This window comes from Volvox carteri (genome assembly GCF_000143455.1).
Source record: "Volvox carteri f. nagariensis unplaced genomic scaffold VOLCAscaffold_19, whole genome shotgun sequence".
Classification (NCBI taxonomy): Eukaryota; Viridiplantae; Chlorophyta; class Chlorophyceae; order Chlamydomonadales; family Volvocaceae; genus Volvox; species Volvox carteri.
Genome location: NW_003307562.1, coordinates 341,338 through 364,983, shown reverse-complemented (window position 1 = coordinate 364,983; position 23,646 = coordinate 341,338). Strand labels below are relative to the sequence as shown.

Genomic DNA, 23,646 nt, shown 5'->3' with positions numbered 1-23,646 from the left:
TTCCTGGGAGACGTAAAGCTGTCGAATATTGGCGAAAAAGAAATGGAAGACTTACGTAGTCGGTTTGCCGAGTGTCCCGTGGGTCGCTGGTTGCGGAGAGCTTTATCGGCGCGCGCCTGCTACGGTAAAAGGGTTGGTGTCCGGGGGCTGCCGCTGTGGAACGGACCGTGTGACGCCGAGGCGCAGCGATTGATGTTGCGTGGACCGGAAGAGCCAACATTCCTGCAGAGCACCTAGAGTGAGGTACACTGGGCTGCTGTCAAGGCTTGCGAGGTTAGCGAGGAGTCAGAGAGGAGGTTAGAGAGGAGGCCAAATGAGAGAAGTAGTGCAAAGAAGGCTTTGCATCTTGTATGTAATCGTTCCGGCACCGCGCCTACCTGTGTTCAATACTGAAACGTGCGTGTTCGGAATGACGCATGCTGTCGTACGTACGTCGACCGGGACACGTAAACCAAACGGCTGACAAAGACTTTTCCTGAACCCTGACTCAGGAGGTCAGGGTTCGCTCATCAGGATCTGCCATGCCGCCCAAGCCCATCCAGTCGCGCAAACCATTCACAAGCTCTTGTATAACAACCCAGGTTTTTCATCTCATATGACTGTGCGCGCTAAAAATGAATGTCCGCGTTCTTCCAATGATCCGCCATGATCTTGCTGCTCGTGATACGAAGGATGAGGTGGGGGTAGGGCCGCACTTTCCATAAGTGCGCGCACATACGTGAAAATTTTATTGCGCGCGGCAGGGCACAGCTTTTCAAAGGGCACTTCTAATGCCATGCATCGCAGAGATTAGAAACCATTGCCATATGTCTCAAAACTTTGTCTCGCAATATCAACCCTGCTTCAAATCTCCTGCGCTTGAAACTACTGCTTCCTACAGGGCACGGATTTAGGCAAAACTACACAGACGCACATCCTACAACAACGAGTATTCCGTACACCCATCTTCGTCAGCACACCGCACACCACCTCACAGCCGCGTTCCACTCCTTCATCACGCCACAACACCAACGGACTTGCGACCGCTGAGCTCAATCACAGAAGGCATGCGCATCCGCATTCAGCCGCGCTCTGTCGGTGCATAGAATGATCCGTCACAAGTCACGTGCACATGGAAGATCGGACAGCCTTTCAGCCGCGGCCGAAACACGTTCCCAAGGCTCTCTCATAAAGATTCTTACAATAAGGTGTCATGGGTCGATCAACCACAGCTCAATGCCAAACCCACCTCAAGAACCCGGGCCCAGGCCCCTGGGGCCCCAGACTACTCCACACGGTATAGAGTCCACAACTCAAGAGTCCAGGACACGAAACATGGCATCACACCGTTCCAATCCCGCAAGCGTCCTTACCGCAATGTTACTTCTCCGACTTTGATGAGGAGATGGCAAGAATGGCATGTCCATCTTTGTTGTCACGCGTCTAACTCTGGCACGTTGCACGTGATTCACACACGCACCACACCTTTCCGAAGTGCCATCATGAGCAGACAAACGATTCAATCACGCAATTGCGAGGGCTTAGGAACAATTTACCTTGACAGCAAAAACTGCGTCCAAATCAAGAGGCAAACATTTCCTGCAGTAGCCCGGACCCTTCGGACAAGTCAGGAGCTGTGCCGGGAATTAGAATCCAAACCCAGAATCCAGATCCGTTAACTTGGCGTTCTACGATACATCCTATGTCCGCACCACTATGTTCATCGCACGCTCCCCCCGCTCTTTCGGGCCGTGTGGGACTTAAATAGGCGATTATTCAGATGGACTGGGCGGCGAAGGCAAACTCGGGTTGACACGCTCGCTGATACAGCTTCATCCCGTTTCCCTCCCTTTCGTCCTTTTGCCCACAGCTGTACCGGCAATGCCTCATTCGAGCTTGTCAATGATGGCCTTCGTAAAGTCCGTGGTGTTGGCGTTGCCGCCCAGGTCCGCTGTTCGCCACTTGCCCTCTGTAACGCGCCATGGGCCAAAATGTGAAGTGGCAGGTGATGGCAATGTGAATGATGACAATGTGAATACATAACCGGGGTCACGTACAAGCTACGACTGGGCTACAGAACGTTTAATATGTAAACAGCTGTTGATGACGGTGAGATGCAGTAGCATCACTTCGCCCAAAGCACGGCGCGCGCGGGGGCAGGAATGAGCAGTAGTATTCGCTGGTCATTTCTCTGTCAGTCCGCCTTCAAACCTTCTAACCCGCTTTGATCCCTTTCCTGTTTCCCCCCCCGTCGTTCTGGTTGCCTGACTTGGCTCTCTTCTCATGCTACCTCCCAGGCCTCCTGGCATACTGTGCATCGCGATAAAGCTTCACGACAGCAGCCCCAGCGCCTCACGACAGTGCCTCATCACGAGCGTCGTTTTTCCTGCCTGTCCCCACATTCGCAATTCAGCCAGCCGGCTTCGCATCCAGAGACGTCTCCAACGACTCCAAGAAGAGCCCCACTCGCATCTACGACCCCGGAACTGGGCCCCCTATGCCAGCAGGAATCCCATTCGTATGTTCCATGTATGCACATATGCCACGGAAGTAGCACCTGGTTTTTGTGCTATGGCCTAGGAACAAAATAGCTTTGGTAGACCACTACAACCCGTCCCGTTCCCGACCTGTGTCTTTACCATAGCCATCGTCCTGGCCCAGCCCCTGGCCGATTCTTACCTCTTTCCAGTTAAAATTCCCGTTTCAAAGGCCCCTCACTCCCCTACAAACTCAACACCAGGGCCAGCTGACAGAGGCTTTCCCCATATGCCCAGTTTCGCCTTTTCCCCCCTCGCCCTCACCGGCAATGACCGAAATGACGGCGTTTTGGATATTGTCCGCGTCCTGCTTGCGGCCAATGTGGCGCAGCATCATGCAGCTGGACAGCAACAGAGCCGTTGGGTTGGCCTTGTTCTTGCCCGCAATGTCGGGCGCCGTGCCGTGAACCGCCTCCGCAAGCGCCAACCCATTGAGACCTACATCCAGGAAACGCAAGAGCGTCCACGGAAAAAAAGCCCGACAGACGGATCAAGCGGGCGGCCTAAAGAACGTGTCAACCGATGCGTTGAGGTAATGACCAAGTGCCTCAGTCGAACGGAAGCCTGGCTGGTCGATCCCTGGTTGCGATGCGAGGCGTACGTGCGTAAATCATCATTATCAGCTGCAGCAGCGCCACGTAATGACCAGCCAAGTCAGCAGCCATGGTTTGTATGGGGCCACGGGGCCGCGCAGGATAAGCAATCTCAAATATGAAATCGCATGCAAGAAGCCAAGAAGCAAGGGGTCATCTGCCGGCTGAGGAGGCACGGGTTGAGCAACGGGCCCCCAGCGGCCAGCACCTCATCAAAAAGTTCCAGCCAGGCTACCGAAAGAGTTGAAAACACGGCAGGCTCCTGCCAGCCTAGGGTCTCAGTTCCATGGTCAACATGGGTCTTCCAGTCTGCCTCCAGGAACGCGAATCCACGTGTCGGTGCCGTTGACGACATTCAAGAGCTGTCCTCACCCAAGCGGAGATGCATGTGAGCTGATCGATCCCCGCTGACGGGAGAGGTGATGCCGGTCACTGTTTGCGTGTGCGTTTAGCTGTTTCACACACAGATTGCCAAGCCCTGTCGACCCAATTCGTGCTGCAGTCTAAACGCGCACGTCCTCGTGTTTTCAAGGAGACCTCACCGATGTTCATTGAGGGCGTTAGACCCAGGCCGCCCACAAGGCCCGCGCATAGGTCCGAGATGATGTCGCCGTACAAGTTCGGCATGACGAGTACGTCGAACTGTGTGGGGTTGCTGACGAGCTGCATGCAGGCGTTGTCGACAATGAGCTCCTCGTACTTGATGTCAGGGTACTTCGTTGCAGCCTCGCGACAGCATTCCAGGAACAGGCCGTCGGCCTTCTTCATAATGTTAGCCTTGTGCACGGCCGACACCTTTTGACGGCCGTTCTCACGTGCATACGCAAAGGCAAACTCCGCAATTCTTGAGCTAGCTTTGCGTGTGATGACCTGCCGGAATCGACAGGGGCATGGGCGGACAGGGATGTTCTTACCTACATGAACACGGCTTCATAACCCCATGTCGCTGATATATGCAGCAGGATTGTTTGCTTGCAACATTCAAGGCACGCAATGGTGCGCTTCCCAATTTGTGAGTAGCCGCGGTCATCTTCGCAGACGCATGATCGACCCAACGGGTCACGCGCGGTCCACCAGGCTACGAAATGCAGATTTAATTGAATTGATACGAGCGCAAAAGCATGAGCTGACCTTCAAAGACTCGACGACGCCAGGCACCACCTCATGCTCCAGGCCCGAGTACTCGCCCTCAGTGTTCTCGCGCACAGTTACAAGGTTAATGCCATCATACCGTGTCTTGTAGCCAGGAATGTTAAAGCAGGGTCGCACGTTGGCGTAAAGATCCAGCTCCTTGCGGAGAGTCAAGTTCAGTGACCGGAAACCCTTGCCGATTGGGGTCGCCATCGGCCCCTTTAGCCCAATTTTGTGCTTCTGCAAAGCGCCAGAAAGGACATATACATCAACACCGTGCTTGAATCATCCAATTGAGGTGAAGACTCACCAGGACGGAGTCCAGGTTCTCACGCGTGACCATCGAGTTCGTGCGTGGGTCAGGTGTCTTGCCGATATGCTGCTCATCCCAAGCCACGGGAATTTTCGCCGCGTTGAAAATCTCCTTGACTGCAGCCGCAATTTCCGGGCCAATGCCGTCGCCAGGGAAGAGAGTCGCTTCGAAAGTTTTTGTAGCGTATCCCATCACGCGGGCCGACGACGGGAAGGCCGCCGCAGAAGCGGCCTGCATAACGACGCTACTAGCCTGCTTGAGCATTGTACTGAAAATTGAACGCAAGTTGGGTCAGCGCAACAAAAAGCAATTCAATTCTGCATGGGCACAAGCACATGAAGAACGACAACTTCATGCCGTGCGACCTAGCGCCGCCCTACTCAGGTAGCACACACCATATAGACCTTTCTCCTTAGCAGCAGATATACACGTCTGTGACTGGTTAGGCTCATAGTGTGGCTACCCTCCTCTTTCGGCGGCGATCGAGGATACCCAGCCGTCTAGGGTAGCTCACAAGGTGCGCGAAGACATCTTTCGCTTTTAGGTACCGATCAAAAACAACTTTAGTGTGTTTCGCGTCTGATCTGTCCCATAGTCTTTTTGGCCTGCTGAAGCTCATCGAGTAGTCCAACCCGGAAGCCATTTGTGTCATTTTGCTACTGACGTTTCTTCAATTCAGCTTCACGTGTCATTACTCTGCTGCCCGCTCAACGGTTTCGACTCTGCAAAGGACGGCAAGATGGACATACGTTTGTTTGTGAACATTATACGTTCCCATCGTGCCTTTCACGTTCATGTCGTTTCGGAACCCTTTCATCCTGGGCGGCAGCAGTTAGCTGCAGATCTTAGAGCATTCCCGGCCCTATCCAGCACAGACTACAGGCTTCGCTCAAAACTCCTCTCGCCCCGTACGCTTTCAACCCTTGTAGAGCAGCTGAAGATTACCTGCAGCTGCAACACACATCTGCAGGATGGTGGACGCAAAGCCGCGGCTTTATGGCGTGGGTGTGAAGGCCCTTCGCCTGCAGGTGTGTAAAATTACGTTATGGGCCCGCAAGCTGTCTTCACGATTTCAACCACATGGCAGCGGGGTGTTTACGTTCTGGTCACCAACTTCTGGTGTTTCGCATCTCCTTGACAGCTTCCTGTATTAAACCGCCCCTCCGCGTGCGCTCTGGGCTGCACCACCTGCTATGATAAGAGTTCTTGGCCTAGGTCTTGCGGCCTGATTCTTCTCTGTGCTACACGGGTTAAAAGTATTTGCGAATGCCATTACCCCGGTAGGTTGTGGCGGCGGTGGCTGGCGTGGAGCTCGATGTTCCGCCATTTACTGAGGGCCTTACCAACCAGACGCCCGCCTACCTGGCCTTAAACGCCGAGGGCGCCTTCCCGCTCCTCGTCTCCGGCAACGGCGCCGCCCATGCCTCCGCCGCCCCAGCACTTAAGGAGCTTCTTGGCAGCAGCGCTGCGGCAGCTAAATGGGCGGAATGGTCTGCGGCCACCGACGGCTTCATGTCTGGCTGGATCGACGGTCTCCTAGGCGTGGCGGAGGCGAATGAGGCCGCGGCGGCCAGCGCTGCCAGCGGCTTCCGCGTGCATTTGGCCGCTCTGGAGTCTGCCCTGTGCTCCAGCCGCTTTGCCACGCTCGGCGGTGGTGCCGCCGTCGACGCTGCCGTCGCTATGTCGCTCTTTGCGTTCTACCTGACCGTCTTTGACGAGAAGCTCCGGGCGGAGGTTCCCAAGACAGCTGCCTTCCTGGCGACGGTGTACGGCAGCCCTGCCGTACAGGCGGCGCTGGGCGGTGTGGCAGTGGTTCCGCCGGCGGCAGCGCTGGGCGCAGGCGAGGCATCGCCGCTGGCGGCGTTTGAGGCGGTGCTGACTCAGCCGTGGTCTGGCGCGCGCACTCGTGCGGCCTTCAACGAGTTCTTTGAGACTAAGGCGCATACGTACTGGGCCAGCAGCAGCGTCGTGCCACACAACGACCCCACGCTGCTTTTCACCAACGCCGGCATGAATCAGGCAAGTGACCAAAGCCAAGGTGACACATGAAGCCTTAAACGCTGATTGGCATACAGGGCAGGCAAATTGGCAACACCACCACGCATACCTGCCCCACAGCTGGGTGCGTGGTCTGGTTGATGTTGCAGGGAGGGGGGTTAGTTGAAAGTTGGTAGTTTTGACCCCGCTTAAGGAGAATGTCTTCGGGAGATCGCGAATTCAAGGATAGATAAAATTTCTTCATTTAGGGGGCGGATGAGTACAGAAGCAGACGTGTTAAGGCTGCGAGGCGTGCGGTAAACGGGCTAGGTTGATCTGGGTCACGCGTTTGTAGGAGGATACCCTGAAAAGTAAATTAATTTGCGCCTTTAGGGATGTGGGTCTGGCCCATTAACATGGTGGAATGTAAGGGTTTTCGGAGGTTTAAATGAATGTGGTTGGGGCGTCGAAGACGGCTGCTCAGGTGGTGTATACGCCCCTTCTGTGCAGAGGTTAGGTCTCTCCATTGCGGCATGTGCGAAGGTTGCGATGTGGGTCGACGCGCCGCTATTGCAAGGGGAAGCCTCGAGGGTTACTGCCTTGAAAGTTCTGAGAGTCTTGAGCTGCTTCGTCATTATGGGTGCCAGGGGTTTGTAGGAAATGCCTTTGTGCCCACCTCCTGGGTTTTGGTTCGGCTCCGAAGCCGCTGACGTGCGTGCTGGTTTTCTTTTCGGATCCCGCAGTTCAAGCCTGTCTTCCTCGGCACGGTCGACCCCAACTCGGACATGGGCAAGCTGAAGCGCGCTTGCAACAGCCAGAAGTGCATTCGTGCCGGTAGGTGATTGAGGAATGAAATGAATTGGGGCGTGGCGGGGCAAAGGAGAGATGAAATAGGGTCGTGAAGGGGATTAGGGAAATATAGAGAAATTAGGGAAATTGGTTGGAGGGAAATGTTGTCCGTTCGGGTTTGACTCCCAGACGGGAACACGGGGAGCGCGGATCACCGTATGGCTGCTTATAGGTAAGCTTGATTGAGGTGATATATTTATTTATATATATATATATATAAATAAATATATCACCTCAAATATATATATATATATATATATATATATATATCACCTCAATCAAGCTTACCTATAAGCAGCCATATATATATATATATTGGAGGGGCATAGGATTGTGGGCAACGCGTACCTAGATGCTTGGCGCATTTAACTGATTACATGGGGCCGATGTGGATGGGGGAATTCGTTTCCACCTGGCTGTTTAAAATTCCTGCTGCTGGTGGTGGTGCTGCTGCTGCTGCAGGCGGCAAGCACAACGATTTGGACGATGTCGGTAAGGACGTGTACCACCACACGTTCTTCGAGATGTTGGGCAACTGGTCCTTCGGCGATTACTTCAAGGAGGAGGCCATCAGCTGGGCCTGGGAGCTGCTTACGAAGGTATGGATGGGTTGTTTTGGATAGGTGTGTGTTGGTGTCATGAGGATGGTGACGAGGAAGCGGCGCCAAGGGAGTTTGTGGAATTGGATGGAAGTGAATATTTGGGTGGGGTAAGCAAGGCATACTACTCTGGGCGGCTGCATGCAACCATGCACCGAGTGGCTGGCAGATGCCGGGTTCCCGTTCCGGCCGCTCCGCTTCCACTTCCGTCCACGACGTCCACAACAGAGGCAAGCCGTCTCCCGACCTCATCCCCGCTGTCAGCTCTTTCTCCGTTCGTTTTCGTTGTGTGCTTGTGTACGAAACAAACAGCTACCTTGTTCGCGCCCGGCGCGTAGTTTCTAAAGCGCTGCCGCTGCTGTTGTGGTTGCAGTGGTACAAGTTACCCGCGGACCGGCTGTATGCCACCTACTTTCGAGGCGACCCCGGGCAGGTGAGGAGGGAGTTCGGAAAGGGACGGGGGACAGCAAAGCACGCGTCGCACATAAAGGTCTCTTGAGAATTCGCAGGGCTCTCGCTTGCAGGAAGATCAATTTCCAGATGTGTAAGGGTGTTTTGCCATTTTTCCCTCCTTTTTTGAGGCGTTGCGAGGTTTTCGTGTGGCCTTTCTGATATTGTCCATCATGCTCCTAGCTGCGTTTACTCTTCATCGTCGTTGTTACTATCGTTTATTATGTTTTTGATGCTTTATTCGTTATCGTCGTTGTTTGGCGTTGTTACCATTAATGTTGTTGGTTTAATGCCCAGGGTCTGCCTGCTGATGACGAGGCGCGTGAAATCTGGCTGCGCTTCTTGCCGGAGAGCCGCGTACTGCCGTACGGCAACAAGGAGAACTTCTGGGAGATGGGCGACCAGGGACCATGCGGGCCGTGCACGGAGATCCACTTTGACCGGTGAGTGAGTGAGCGGGGGCGTTGAAGGAGAAGTTTTACTTGGGGAAGAAAGTAAAAGATCTACGAAGAAGACGGGCTCAGGGGCAGGTGGTGGTGATGGTGGTGGTGCGATTACGAGCCATCGAACTATGACGGAGGGTCTCCGATAGGACATGCGTCTACACGTAGCGCTTGCATGTTAAAGTTGTGCCATTGTTGCTGTCCGCTGCCCGTTCCGTCCACATGACGAAAGCTTCGCTATTACCTTTTTCCCAGCTGCATTCTGGGCCATCATAATTACGGGCTTCGGTAGTGTTCCTTAAGAGTGGTTTACCCTAGGGCGATTTATGAATCGCGTGCACAGTCGTCTCCATGAAGTCCATGTTTTTTCATCCCATCTTCATTCTGTTGGCAGTATCGGCGGTCGCGACGCCGCGGACCTGGTGAACGCGGACGACCCCAACGTGTTGGAGATCTGGAACAATGTGTTCATTCAATTCAACCGCGAGCCGGATGGAACCCTCAAGACGCTGCCAGCCAAGCATGTGGACACGGGTATGGGTCTGGAGCGCATTACCTCGGTGCTGCAGGTAGGCGGTTGCGGCGTTGGGCAGGTGCAGATTGCATGAGATTACATGGCACGTGGGTGGGTGGGTCGGTATGTTCGTCGGTATGTACGCATGTATGCTTGGTGTATTCTGCGTGTACTATTGATAAGCATGTGTCTTGATGTTTCTTCCCACTCGTTATCGACGATCCTTGTTGACGCGTGTGCCTCTCTGTATCTAAAATTCTAGCGAAATTGGAGCCAGTTCCGCTTTCCATTTGTAGTAGCACCGAGAAAAACAGACTCCAGGCTAAGGGCAGGGAAAATGTACACTGAATTCAGGACGGAAAGTTGCGAAAGAACTTTACGGAAATGGGGTAGACTATACTCTTCTGGGTGTCCTGGGAATGGAATGTTTGTGGAAGGTTAAATTTTAATCTGTGCGATTTTCACGTTCCGTTGCGACCTCCCCCTTGGCCCCGCAGGGCAAAATGTCTAACTACGCCACCGACCTTTTTGGTCCAATTTTTGACGCCATTCAGCAAGTTACCGGCGCCCGTACCTACACCGACAAGGTGCGGTACGGTACCGTGGTTTACTATAGTCCGCTGTCGCGGAAGAGCATTGTATCTGTCTGGGGGAGGAGCTGCGTTGCCTGGCAGGACTGCATGCTTTGCCTAACATGACGCAGCTGGCGAGCATGTGGCTTTTGATTTTCGCCGCTGTACCTCTCGAAACACGCAACTGAGCTCCTCGCGTTTTGCTTCGTGGTGCAGGCTTTTCAATTTGGCAGGCCTTTTTACGGGATGTTAAGCCCATTTATTGATATTTTTCCTTTATGGATATTTTTTCCTTTCTTTCCATATGCGAACCGCACCGCAGATTGGCAAGGAGGACGCGGACGGTGTCGACATGGCGTACCGTGTGGTGGCCGACCACATCCGCACTCTGTCCTTCTCCATTGCGGACGGAGCTCGGCCGGGTAACGAGGGCCGCGACTACGTGCTGCGCCGCATCCTGCGCAGGTGGGGCCCATGTCCGTCCGTCTGTCTGTCTGTCCAGCCCACTGACCGTCCATCCCACATGACTCGTCCAGGTCCGGAGGTGACTCCCATGTGAAACCCCCCGGTCTTCGTGCGGCCCTCGATCCAAACCCCCTATCGATTCCGGTTCTGAACACGATTCCGATTCAAGCCCGTTCTCCCGCCCTGCTCATTATCTTCATGTGCCATCCTCATCCACACCCCTGTTCCATGTTTGAGAAGATAACGTACTGTGGTTAGCAATTTATGATATGTGTCGCCCCATTATAATTCCTAAAGCCCCCAAATGAGCACATCGATTCCAGATGTTTGTGCTGTAGCACGTTTTAGCACGTATGGCTTGGTCCAGTTCATTAAAATGTTATATTTGACATTCTGTAGGGCCGTCCGTTACGGCCGGGAGACGCTGGGTGCCAAGGAGGGCTTCTTTGCGGGTCTGGTGGACGTGGTGGTGGCCAACTTCGGTGGCTTTTTCCCCGAGCTGGTCAAGCAGAGGGACACCATCTACTCGGTGCTGCGGGAGGAGGAGGCGGCGTTCAGCCGCACGCTCGTCAAGGGTGGGTTGCTTGGTTGCTTGTAGGTCGGGCTTGAGGGCAAGGGGGTGCAAGGCGGTGAGTGAATGTGAGTGTCTGGGGCCGGTGGCAGCGCTATAAGGCGTATGGCAGCGGCGCTGTTGATGTCAATGCGCCAACAGCAGCGGACAGCCCGGATGCCATCCTTTTTTTCCCCTCCTCTCCAACCCTCCGCAGCCTTCTGGCACATATTTTAGATGTACACTCCGCCCCAACACAAACACTACTCGCACATACACACGTAGAAATCTGCTCAAGACTTTTGTCTTGTACTTCCCGGGCGGCTCATTAGCTCATTGAACACACAAACGCAAACACACGCGTCCGCCCAGGCATTGAGCGCTTCAAGAAGGCTGCCTCTGCGGCCACTGACAACAAGATCCCCGGCTACGAGGCCTTCGTGCTGTGGGACACGTACGGCTTCCCCGTGGATCTGACTCAGCTCATGGCGGAGGAGCGCGGCATGACGGTGGACATGCCGGCGTACGAGGCAGCCCTCAATGAGGCGCGCGAGAAGTCGCGACAGGTAGGGGTGCGTGTGTGTATATGTGGGAGGAAATGCGCCAGCTGCGGAAGAGGAAGGCTGCTGGGGTGTTTTAGCTGGGAGGAGGATGGATGGATGAGTCGAGCAGATATGTTTCGGGCAGATATGGAGCGCTATGATGCCCTGGCTAGGCCAAGGGATTGGGTAGCCAGGGGCTTGGCTGTTTGGCGGATGGAGGCCAGTGGGAGGGCTACGTGGTCCCAGGCGCTCTTGAACTCATGTCTCGCTGCTTACCAACGTCAAACTGGTGCTGTGGTAGGCTAATTACGCTTGCTTTGCTTCGTCTTGAAATCTGAGCAACGACCCCGCTGTGATGGTCCCGTCTGGTTCTGCTGATCCCCTCTGATCGCCGTCATGTGTGCGATACTCCAGGGTGGCAAGAAGGCCGCGGGTGCGGGTATCAAGTTTGAGGCGGAGGCCACTGGGTGGCTGCAGTCCAACGGTGTGCCGCTCACTGTAAGATTCTGAAGGGGAGGGTGGGCTGGTTTGTGGGGGTGCCTCTTTAGGGAGGGGGAATGTGCGGGGAACGGGAAGGCGATGAAAGGTATTGGAGAAGGAATTGGGAAGGGGGTGGCGGGTTGGAGGGGAGAGAGGCTGCGGAATTCCCTTCGTCTTCGTCAACCAAGTAATGTTCGCATCTTACTACCACTTTTTTAACATCCCCACTCAACTCTCACCTCGACTTGCGCCACAGAACGATGCGCCCAAGTACGGCAGCTCTGACGTGTCTGCCAAGGTTTTGGCGATTCTTACGCCAGGCGGCTTTGTGGCGTCGACCTCGGAGGCGGCCGACCAGGACGGACCCGTGGGTCTCGTGTTGGACACCACGAGCTTCTACGCTGAGAGCGGCGGTCAGATTGGCGACACGGGTGCCATCCGGGGACCGGAGGGCGCTGCGCTGGTGGTGTCGGACTGCCAGGTGTGCGTGCGTGTTGTGAATGTGACCTTCGTCTGTGGTGGTGGTTTTGCAGAGGAAGCGCGGCTCTCCTTCCGTGCATCTCAAACGTGTCTCAGCGTTTTGCCCTCTCGCCGCTTCTTCGTCACATCGAATACTCTCTCCTGCGCCGCATCATAAATCGAGAAAACGCTTTGGATCGCGCCGTTTTGAATGCAGCAACGCTCACTCTGCGCCGCTTCAAATCCTCGCATCGCTCAGCCGTCGTGGTGTCCCACCACAACGCCCTTTCCTGTCCGCTCCACTGCTGCTCCTAAACGTTACAGGTTGCTGCCGGTTTCGTGCTCCACGTGGGCGAGGCCTCTGTAGCTCCCTTCCGCGTGGGTGATGAGGTGACGGTGTCTGTGGATTACGAACGCCGCTCCCTCATCAAGCCCAACCACACTTTCACGCACGTCCTCAACTTTGCGCTCAAGTAAGCAAAGCTAAAGTGCGCTGTGCTCCCGCAATGTTTTGGGTGAAACGCTTGTCCGTACCATCAGGATTGGGATGGGACGAAAGTAAGAGCGGGAGCAAGTTTGCGTTGTTCTCAGTGACATAGCACACACAGCAGCAACAGCAGCATCACTAGAAGCACGGCCAGTAGAAGAGTTGGCTTGCAAGGGTGTCACCCGAGGGGGAAGTTTGCATCGCTCGCGATGGCGAAGGCGAAGACAGCTTCAATGCGACGGCTCCCAGTTTGGATTGTTGCGATCACCTGCGGGTTGCTGCGCCATCAGTTGTCCTTTTTGTCCATCCGTGTTCTTTATCGCGTTCCGCCCATTTCTGTCTTAAAGTGTACATCCTCCTTAAAGTGTACGTCCTAGTTTCTTTGTCAGTGTTGCTACGAGCAGTCTCCCTCGACGACCTCGACGATAACGTAATAGCAGAGCCACAACATCTGCGCCGGCACCAACCACTGCAGGTCCACCCTGGGCGACCATGTAGACCAGAAGGGCTCCATTGTGCTGCCAGACAAGCTGCGATTCGACTTCTCCAACGCCGGCCCCGTGGAAGCAAACCAGCTGGCGGCCGTGGAGAAGATCTGCCGGGAGGCCGTCGCCGCTGCCATGCCGGTGCATAGCGGAGAGGTGCCGCTGGCGCAGGCGCGGTCCATCAACGGCCTGCGGTGAGAAGGTCATTGGTACTGTCAGTGCTCTTGGCGGGCATCAACGTTCCGCGTTTTGCTATGGTCTTCTTTCGCTCTCTCAGTTAGCTGTTATGTGGAACTGCGATTGTGTTTGAGAGTTCGCTTCATTTTTCGTTGTGGGGAGCTGAATTAGGTTTGGCACTTGGTGGAAGAGACCACTCGCCGCATTTCCACTTGGCATCGTTAGTTCCCGTAGGTCTCGTGCGTTAATCATCTTGATCTTTATCCATCTCTCCCTAGTCGCGTAGGTTATCCCCTTTTAGACCTTCACAACGGCGCCCAGATTCCCTAGGTGCACTTTAACGAACATGTTGGAAGCACATATCCCCAGTCTTGTCCCTCGTGTCGGTCCGTGTCGGCTCCTTTCCCTCTGTCCTCACGTCTGTTCTCCCACCCACCGACCTGCTGACCAAGCGCATTTGACCATATGGGTTAGGTCAAAGCCCTTTTTTAGCCTTGAAATATGCTTCAGGCCTTTTGACTCAGTTACGTCGGTTAGGAAAGGTCATTCATCCTTCGGTAATATCCAGGAAAATGCTATTTGATAGATGCCCAACCTCGTGTACTGTTAACCCCAACCCGTCGCGTTTTGTTGTCCCCTGCAGTGCCGTATTCGGTGAGGTGTATCCCGACCCTGTGCGCGTGGTTTCCATTGGGCGGGCGGTGGAGGAGCTGCTGGCGGACCCCAAGGACGCAGCCAACGCGGCCTTTTCCATTGAGTTTTGCGGAGGAACCCACCTTTCGAACACGTCGGAGGTGAGAGGCAAAGTTGAGGCGGAAACCGTTCACGCATCTGGACACACTCTGATTGCTTTGTTTATTTATAAGATGATAATAAGTGACAAAAATAACGATTAGGTTGGCACTCTTTCTTCTTAGCTTTTCCCTCTCCCCTTTTTTCCTCCTTTTTCGCGACTCTCCCCTTTCCGGTTTCCCTCGTGGGGGTTGTTTGTCTTCCGCGCAGGCGGAAGCGTTTGCGCTGCTGAGCGAGGAGGGTATTGCCAAGGGTATTCGCCGTATCGTGGCAGTGACCCGCGGGGATGCGGTTCGTGCCATCGAGGCGGCAGCGGATCTAAAGGCGGAGCTGGCATCTATTGCCACGCTGCCAGAGGACCAGTTGGAGAAGGCCTGCAAGGGCTTCAAGGAGGTACGGCTAGCTGCTGCGTGTTTGTGGTTGGCACCTAGTAACTCACCGGAGCACCGTGGCACGAAACTCCACGGCTTGTGTATCTTGAGTTTTGTTCGTTGTGTATGTGTGCATGCATATGTGTGCATGTATGGTGTATGTGCATAGACGTAAACCCACGTGCACCTGTTTCCCCGCCCGCGGTCTCCCCCGCCCGCCCGCCAGTCTGTGGATGCCGCTGTCATTCCCGCCGTGGACAAGGCAGCCCTCCGCGATGAGCTTGCAGTCCTGGGCCGCCGTGTGATCGAGTTCCAAAAGGCTGCTGCCGCTGCCAACAAGGCCCTGGCGGCGGAGCGTGCTGTAGCAGCTGCCGACGCCGCGGTAGCGGCGGGCAAGAGCTTCGTGATTGGCAGGTGCGCTGGCTTGGAGGGGCGTTTTCCTGTCCGATTATATTGACGCGAGACCGGCGTGGGCTCTTAGTGCCCGCCATGGCTTGTCCATATCTGTACGTTGTCGCATCCGTTACAGTAGTACACTGTCTTTGAGGTTTGTTTCTTTGGCTCTCATCCTTCGGCACCTCATGTTCACCCGAAATACCGGTGATCCTCCCTGGTAATGTTTTTCCACAAATTCCCATTTTGGTGGACAGGCTGGATGTGGGTCTGGACACTCGTGCCGTCGGCGAGGCTTGCTCCGCCATCATCGCCAAGCACTCTACGCTGGCGGCCTTGTTCGTATCGGTGGATGCGGAGAAGGGCAAGGCGCTGGCGTACGCTGCGGTGCCGGACTCAGTGACCGACAGGTGTGAGAAAAAGATGTGTGTGTAGACCGCTCTTTTTGTGGCTATAATGCGGTTCAGATGTAAAGACGCTGACGTCTACCGCACCAAAGCCGTGTTTGGTTGTGCGTCTGTCTGTGTGTCTCTGGTATTAAGGCAGTGCTTCCAGTGTGAGTAGGACGCGGGGACGGAAACAGGTTGACGACGAGCAGTCGAGGCCCCGGGGGTTGGGAAATCGCGGAAATGCGCAGAACCTTGACAGCCTCTGTTGGTAGCCAGCTAGAGACCAACTATGTACCTCCTGCCGGCCGTGCACTTACTAGGCCTTACTGTATTGCCATCCACGTCTTGCCCTGGACAGGCTAAAAGCGAACGAGTGGGTTTCCACGGCTCTGGGGCCGCTGGGCGGCAAGGGCGGCGGCAAAGCCAACAACGCGCAGGGCCAGGGCGCCAACGTCGAGAAGGTGGATGAGGCCCTGGGGGCCGCGACTGCTTTTGCGGAGTCCAAGCTACAGTGAGGAGCAGGAGCAAAATTCTACGGTGGCCCTTTCTAGGTACTGCCGCAACCAGGAAGCCGATGTCGCCGTCGTAGCGTTGTTGGGCTCCTGTATGGGTTTGTGTCGGGTGCGTTTCTTGCGGGGGTCTTGGCGGCTGTCTTTTGTCGGGTAGTGTAAGAAGCAGGTGACGTGTGGTGATTACTTACGGTGAAAATGGTATCCAGCCATTGCCTGCTGGCGGCGGCGGCAGTAGCAGCAGCGGTGTAGCAGCAAAGAACTTGGGACTGAAAGATGTGGTCATAATGTGGGCGTGACTTGCATGCGCGTATGCCGTACGTGTCAATTCCTGGGGCCCCTTCCCATCATGCGCCTCTTGCGTGGGGGGGAAGGGAAGTAACGCTGCAGGATTTCACATGCAGGTCCCACACCTGGTGGATATATTTCGGAAGCATAACTGACTATGTTTTATGAGCTGGCCCGGCGATTGGGCATTGGGGAGAGCAAATGCATGCAACAGGACAGACACACTGGGACGAAGGCTGTTCCCTGCATTATGGATGCGAGAAGACAGCGGGGGCTGAAATCATGAGGCGGAAGAGGGGGCGCAGCAGATGCCTTGGGTGTCGGTCATAAGTGCTTGTGAACACGCTTGCCAATGAGCGTCAGTCGCTTGTGTCCGGTTGCATGTGCTGATGGGCGAGTGGGACCTCGACCAAGTGTTGTCCTGTCGGCATGTTGGTGAGTGCCTTGGCAGGGCGGCGGCTAGGGCACAGTGTATGAAGTGGAAAGTACAGTGTGCTCTTGGGAAAGTCCTGCCAGAGTGAAAAGCATGGGTTGTTTCTATTTACACCTGGGACCTGTCATAAAAACCGCGTGTTTCGGGAGGGCCCTTCAGAAAGTGGCGTTTTGACAGCGGGCATGTTTCAACACATAGGAGTAACGCGGTCTGGAATGGGCGCATGAGCGTACGCTTTAGCAGGCCGTATAGTCGGCAATAAGAATACATGAATGTTTGCTAGAAGAGTACGGGCTTACTCCGTTCACGTCCCGCTTAGGAAGTTGCGTGGAATGCCCGGTGCTTTGACCCGACGTGTAAGCACGAAGACGTCAGCCGTGCGGACGTCGCTTGTATGTGGATAGGCCTGGTCATTGTAGACGAGCGAGGAAAGCAAATTTATGTCGACTGTGTCAGCGCAGCAGTTAAGGGTGACTCAAAAAAATCTGGAATCGGAAAGCGAGAATCAAAACGGAAATCAAATTTAAATGGTCCGGCCGCTATAACTGATGTACGGACCAGCGACTTAAGGCAGGGGGCGCACCCAGTGAGACCTGGGTTAGAACAGACTACCACGACATAGGAACCGAAGCCACCGACAGGCTCCACACCATGCCTACCAGCGGTTTTACCATCAAGGGTCTGTAACACAGTCCGAGCATTGCACGTGACGCATGAAGAGTCAACACATCCAAGTACAGCGACGACCACGCCGTACAACGTCACGCACGCCGGGACGGGGACGGGGAGGCAGAGTTGGGGGTCCCCGGAAGACAAGGGACCGAACACACACGCCAGGAACTGGTTGTGACGGGACAGCTTCCCAGTTGGGGGGGGGACGCCCAACGACTCGAATGACACAAAACGTGCCCAGAAATCAGCCTTGACTTCAGTAGCAATGCCCACCAGCTTCGCGCGCGAGAGGGCAGTGCGAGAATCCCAGACACGGTTGATGCGTTGACGACCACGCTTCAAGGCCCCGCCAGGGCCGCCAGGGCAACTACGTCTCACACCAGCGAGGGCAGACCCGGGGCATTCATGATAAGTCAAAGGTGGTGGCGCTGGAACGGCATGCCTGCAGCGCCAGTCGTCGTTCCCACAACCTCACCCACAGCTTCTCTAAGGCTCTGTTTAGAAAGCTGGGTCAATGGCCCCTCTGCTTCCATTGGACCTCAATTCTTTGCCATTCTCGGAACAGCCTCGTTCTGGGGTGCATTTCGTGTTTCATGATGACCTGCGTGAGGAGTTCATCTTCCGGTGCGCTCTGAGTTTACTGCCATTTTCCACTAGCCGAGTCAGTCAGGCAAACGTCTCTTACTCTTGAAACCATGATAAATAATCATCATGGAGCGTTCGCCATCGACACCAAAGGCATACGGCCGTAAACTGCGGCGCATTTCGCATTAAGCTTGCTGGCAGGATTTCCACCCAAGCTGACCGACCTGCAAGTTAAGAGTCACATCACTTTTTTCTGCTTTCCTATGGTATACATTCGACCGGTGACCAATCGGTACCCGTGCCCAACCCCTCGTTATACTGGATTCACATGCTACGTTACGTTGCGAAAACTTTTTTGGAAAAGTGGGCCTGAAAAAGTCACCCAGTTCACATGGGACATTACGACGACGTTGTGTTCGTTGGCGCGAGCTGTGTAAACCATCTCCATTTTATGTCTTTCAATGGCCAAAACTGCAGCACATCCCCTTAGAATCGCAGTATATAATTGACGGGTTATTGGCAGCCCTGCCTACAGCAATGGCACTGCATCCCGCGCGAGCCGCGATGGCGTTTGCCCTAGCGGCCGCTATGGATGTAATTTTTGACAACCTTGAGGATATGTTCAATTCTCAATGGCAGTGCTTGCGCGTTTGGGCCGACGCGGCGCGGCCCATGCCGCCGGAAGTGCGGCCGACTTGCCATTTCGCGGATGGCTTCAGCCCTGATACTACAATGGGTTACATATTGGCTATGTAAGGGGTCGTGCGCGGGCGAGCAACACGAGCGGCGTTGTCCTTGTAAACTGCAGCGGTGTGACTAGAAATTCGGTCGGAGTGCAAAGCGCGCACAATTTGTCAAATATGTGGTCTTTATAAGCGATTGGGCTTGGCTGTTTGTTATAACTCGCGAAATTGGCGACGCAATTCAGGTAACGGTACGAGGGGTCGAAATTCACCCCCCCCCCCCGGGTCACTTTAGACTTTTCGTCCACTTTACCGGTAACGTACCGTTACCATGTCCGAACCGACCACTTTTCCCAAAAAGTCTTAACGTAACGTAGCATGTGAACTGGCTATTAGGGTGGGGCCTCGGTAAGGGAGGGCCGAGAGGAAGTTACCTACCGGCCTTTTTTAAAGGGTTACCCAACAGGTGGGTCAACCTACCGATAGGCTACCCTACCAATCGGTTACTGGCCGCGGTAAAAATCGGTTGACCGTAGTGGAAAGTAATGAAAATTCCTAAATATGCATAAGGAGTGCCTTGCCTACACCTGGTTCAGTGAAAAGCTCCCAGCCGAGCTGCTGCTTGCTACTGTACTGGCTAGTGCACGCTGACAGATGAAAATGATTTGGTTCCTAACAAGACGGCCTCGCGCCACCTCTTTTATCCCCGTTGGAGCTGCAAAGGTGTCAATCCATGCTGCTTTCAGATACCGGCGGCAGCAGGTGTCGGAAAGGGACCTTCGGGCTCGTCTTGGGGTGGATCACAGTGAATCCGCAGGCTAACATACCCACTAGGCACGTCTAGGCAGGAGGCCTTCTAACACTGGACCACACCACCCCCCTTTGGCGGATCGCACGTAACTGCGAACCCCCCGACTCCAGGCCTGCCTAGTGCCTATTTCTGATTCCATCGCAGGACAGCACAGCACAGCACCTGACAGCACAGCTTTGGAAACTCTTCAGCCCAGACCTCCACAGACTTGGAACTTTACCGCAGGCTCGATCTTAAGGCGGGTACGGCGCTGTACATTTCTGCAGCTGGCAAGCGTTTGCGTATGCCTGCAGCACTGGCATTCACCGACTCCAAAAAGTGCTTGCTAAAACGCGGCAGAATTATAGACCTAAACGTACCCTCCAGGCAGTGAGTTGTTCATTTTATGAACACCTGGCAACGACACCGGTTGTTCACAAACACCAGCGCCGCAAGACCCATGGGGCGCAAGTCGAACGCTCTAAATTTGCCTGCTACATGTTAATCGAATTGTGTTAAAAGCGATATTCCATGGTCTATATTGTGATCTCAACCTCAAATCGACACGAGGCGCTGACCCGAGTTTGAAGTCCATCACGATGCTTGCCTAGACTATAACGGAAGTAAACTACTATGGCGATTGGTTAAGTCTGTGGCCCTATCCAAAGAGCTGCTGATTACAGTGACAATGAACGCCACGCTCCCTGATCGGATGCCAGCAAGCGTGTCTGATGCGCTGTCTAGTGCGCTGCGAGATAGGATGGCAACGGTAAATAAATATTACACAGCCATTACAGTAATAATCACCTTTTACCTAATCGAACATATACTTGTAAAGTCAAGCAAAGACAATTGGCAAAGCAACACCACTGGCGAACATCGTACTGCATAGTAGGGTTCTGGCCGGATACACGGGAATGTGGGCTCACAAAATTGCACAGTGGCCTACACTTTAAGATTTCACAGTTCCGAAAAACACCCACACGGTATCAGGGAGTTTGGTGCCCAAAGGTTCCCTATTACAATGCACGCTGCCAAACTACCAGTTAAGGGCCTGCCACCCCTAAAGCAGCTTACCGTAGCCTTTAGGCCAGTAAATGTGCGCTGTAAGGCGGTTTCAACTGGCACCGGCGGCAATGGCTCCGCAGCACTGGTCCCTGTTGCTTCTCCTCTATCCTCAGCGCAGCTGGTTGCTCCCGGTACAGACACGTATGTAGATACGCGCACTTGGCAGCCAGTGAATCTCGCGAAGACAACGCTTATGGAGCTTCAGGGCATCCCATTGCAGGTGTGCACTACTACATCCTGTGTCAATATGTCAGTTATGCGCGACAGGTGCATGCTCTAACATGCCTACAATGCTCTTTCATTACATTATGTTTATGATCATATTTTGTGTTTTCCTCCCCCCTGCAGAAAACAACCGACTCCGGCTACAACCTGACAATCTCGTATGAGCCATCGCTCGACGAACTGGTGGTCATCGACTATGCAAAGGGCCTGCGCTTTCCCGCAGTTTTCGGTCCAGACAATAAGGTCCGCGTCGATGTGAGGAACCCTGTTCCGACGGCGGTCATCGGACTGTCATTCGAGGCGTTGAGCCAGGTCTTGCGCGCGGACAGCGCCGCTGCTGAGCTCGTCAACGGTCGTGCTGCTATGTTGGGCGTTTTCCTGGGTCTCTTTGGCGAAGTCGTGAACGACGATATCGTGGTGCGGCAGCTATTCACCACGGAGGGCGCGTACAATGCCATGTTGGTGGGAGCCCTGGTCTTGGCTGCATCGGTCGCGCCAGCCATCCTAGGCCGTGTGCCAGTACAGAATGTCTTCCCGGATGAGGAGAATCCACCATCCATGTCCGGCGACATGCCAAACGTGTGGAACTACAATGCCGAGCGCCTCAACGGCCGCGTCGCCATGGTGAGTCAAAAGCAACGTGTCGGCGGGTTGCAGTGTCCTTCGCCCACTGACACGTCTGATACAGAGCTGTCCTTCCTCCGCGGAGGACAGCTTGCCTGCCCACAGGCCGAGAGATGGCTCCTTACCCTTTACTTTTGAGACCTGATGACCTCGATAACACCTCACTATGCACGCCACACGAGCGCATGTTCGGGAAGGCCACGTTGCAGTCCATCGGGACTTGGCGGGCGAGCTTAGGGTCGTTGAGCTTAGGGCGGCCTCAAAAGTCCTGAGTCAGGAGGAAAGCTGCAGGGAAGGCAGTGTTGCTCCCTCGGTTTCTATTACTCGTAATAATCATCTGGTGGTGGCATTCGGCAGCCAGCAGCCGTCAGCCGGCATAGTCAAATAGAGCCAAGCAGCAGACAGACGAACACCCACCAGCTCTTCTGCTCTCCAGAGATTCCAAGAGACGCCTCAAGACCGTAATTTCGGCCTTCATGAATGGCCTCGGCAGCAGCGGTTCGCGATCTCCACCACAGTCACTAAGCACCACGTTCTTTGGTGTCCCATGGTACATTACCACGGGCACTGAAGCGCCACCAATCACCAACGGTCTCTGCGCTATGTGGCATGTACAGTGTACCTTTGGTTTGCCGTTCTGCATGTCTGGCCGTTCCTCTTCCGCACCTCGCACTTCACACCCGCATGCACAGGTCCGACAAGATATGGCGGAGCAGCGCATTTTGGCGAGGATTGCTTGAACAACAATAATCAGGCACTTGCATGCGATGATGCCCACTTCACGTCTCATATAGAGTAGAAGTCGGTTTAGTCACCTGCAGCATTTGACACGTGACACGCGGGCAATCCTTACCGTGATGTGTTCTCAATGGATACCCTCTGTCTCGCGCGCACAGGTTGGCTTCCTGGGCCTGATGGTTTCGGAGATGCTGAGTGAGCGGCAATGCGGCGTGGTGATCAAGGTACTTTCTGACTGGGGAAACTGGAGCTGCTGACCTCATGTAATTTTAATTGTCCTATCTGAACCGGTTTAATCCATGATGAGTGATGAGAGGGCAGGGCTGGGGGCAGGAGGAGTCCCTTGACATGCTTATGCCGCACAGCATGGGGCATGGGATACGAGAGATGCGTTAGTCCCAGCGGATGCTCGGCGCTGCAGTGCTGCCCGCGGCTGTGCTGTGCTGTAACTGTGCTGTAATGCCATCACGTCAGGTCCTTATGGGGTCCATTTACGGGGCCCAGAGACAAGTCACGGCCTGGTCTAGGGTAATGTTCACATGCTCTAAGCGCCCCCGTGTTGGCAGTTACATGCCGGTGTTTCTGTGCGGCAAAGTCCGTATTGGCACTTTTAGGTCGTGACATGGCGATGGGAAGGCAAAGATCTCTACCAGTGTCGGAGTTGTCGGTGTGGCGCATGTGCGTTGAAGAGTCGAGAGTTACAGGGTGCGGTGCGAGATAGTGATGAATGCGTTTGCGTCAGGCTGTACAGTACTGTTTTGACTCTCTGCAGTTGTATCTCTTTGGCTTTTGTGCTATTCGGTTTCTGAAACCAGGATTTAGTTCCTGCGGAGGTGAAGGAGTGTTCATATCAGCGTGGGTGCTGTATATACGCTACTCCGCGGCGGCTGTGGGACTTATGGTCAATCGCGGCAGCGTACCTCCACCACCATGAGAGCTTTCATTGCTTACAATTTTAGACATCTGCTGCATGACATGCTGTTCCAGATGGATAGATGGATGCAGGGGAAGAATGAGAGAAGCGAGTGATGCGCACACTATGACACGGTGTAAGAATTTCGTTCTGTTTTGTAAAACGGGCTGAGAGGTTTTGAAGAAGCAGGATATATCTTCCCAAGCCCCGCTTGAACTCGGTTTGTTCTCGATGGTGGGTCAGTGAAGTTCAGAGTGTCAGGGCCCCATAGTCAGGGGTGGCATTTCGTGGTGGAGCGCCTGACGGCTGATCGGGAGGAGCGCGGGCAGGTTTTTAGAGTTTAGAAGGAACTGTTGCCGGTTGGCCGTTGGATGGAAAGTTTGTTGCTGTTCGGTTCGGTACGGTACTGTACCGTATCGCGTGGACTCGAAACGGTTTCGTGAATGCCAAGGCCAGGCCATACTGGGTGGTGGAGGGGTGGATGTTTTTCTGATGCCCACAAGCCGTTGGTAGTTGCGCTGCTGGTCAGGAGTTGTCATGGATGGTACGGCAATCTGGTGGATGGCGTATC

At 54.6% G+C, this 23,646-nt stretch overlaps 2 protein-coding genes across 2 annotated transcripts; one reads left to right on the top strand and one right to left on the bottom strand.

Moving 5' to 3' along the window:
• Nucleotides 1-788: 788 nt before the first annotated feature.
• On the bottom strand, nt 789-4,842 carry idh2 (isocitrate dehydrogenase, NAD-dependent). Its single transcript, XM_002950462.1, has 5 exons — nt 4,551-4,842; nt 4,241-4,480; nt 3,652-3,979; nt 2,781-2,954; nt 789-1,948 (listed from the first exon to the last, which is right to left on the bottom strand). The coding sequence occupies exons 1-5, from the start codon at nt 4,815-4,817 to the stop codon at nt 1,866-1,868; spliced, it is 1,092 nt and encodes a 363-aa protein (XP_002950508.1). The 5' UTR covers nt 4,818-4,842; the 3' UTR covers nt 789-1,865.
• Nucleotides 4,843-5,524: 682 nt separating this feature from the next.
• VOLCADRAFT_120886 (uncharacterized protein) lies at nt 5,525-17,171 on the top strand (the record flags this gene model as incomplete). Its single annotated transcript, XM_002950570.1, has 22 exons — nt 5,525-5,581; nt 5,865-6,317; nt 6,423-6,591; nt 6,629-6,675; nt 7,274-7,364; nt 7,842-7,978; nt 8,352-8,411; nt 8,726-8,871; nt 9,266-9,440; nt 9,883-9,972; nt 10,280-10,422; nt 10,822-10,997; nt 11,345-11,538; nt 11,929-12,012; nt 12,251-12,475; nt 12,778-12,926; nt 13,416-13,619; nt 14,246-14,396; nt 14,605-14,787; nt 14,992-15,179; nt 15,416-15,568; nt 15,906-17,171. The coding sequence occupies 22 exons, from the start codon at nt 5,525-5,527 to the stop codon at nt 16,060-16,062; spliced, it is 3,432 nt and encodes a 1,143-aa protein (XP_002950616.1). The 3' UTR covers nt 16,063-17,171.
• Nucleotides 17,172-23,646: the final 6,475 nt, after the last annotated feature.

Coding starts and splice junctions, on each gene's coding strand:
- idh2 (XM_002950462.1), bottom strand. CDS start 4,817: ATGCTCAAGCAGGCTAGTAGCGTCGTTATGCAGGCCGCTTCTGCGGCG. Junction 4,481..4,550: donor AGAACCTGGACTCCGTCCTG/GTGAGTCTTCAC, acceptor GGCGCTTTGCAG/AAGCACAAAATTGGGCTAAA. Junction 1,949..2,780: donor CGTCATTTCGGTCATTGCCG/GTGAGGGCGAGG, acceptor GGCGCGTTACAG/AGGGCAAGTGGCGAACAGCG.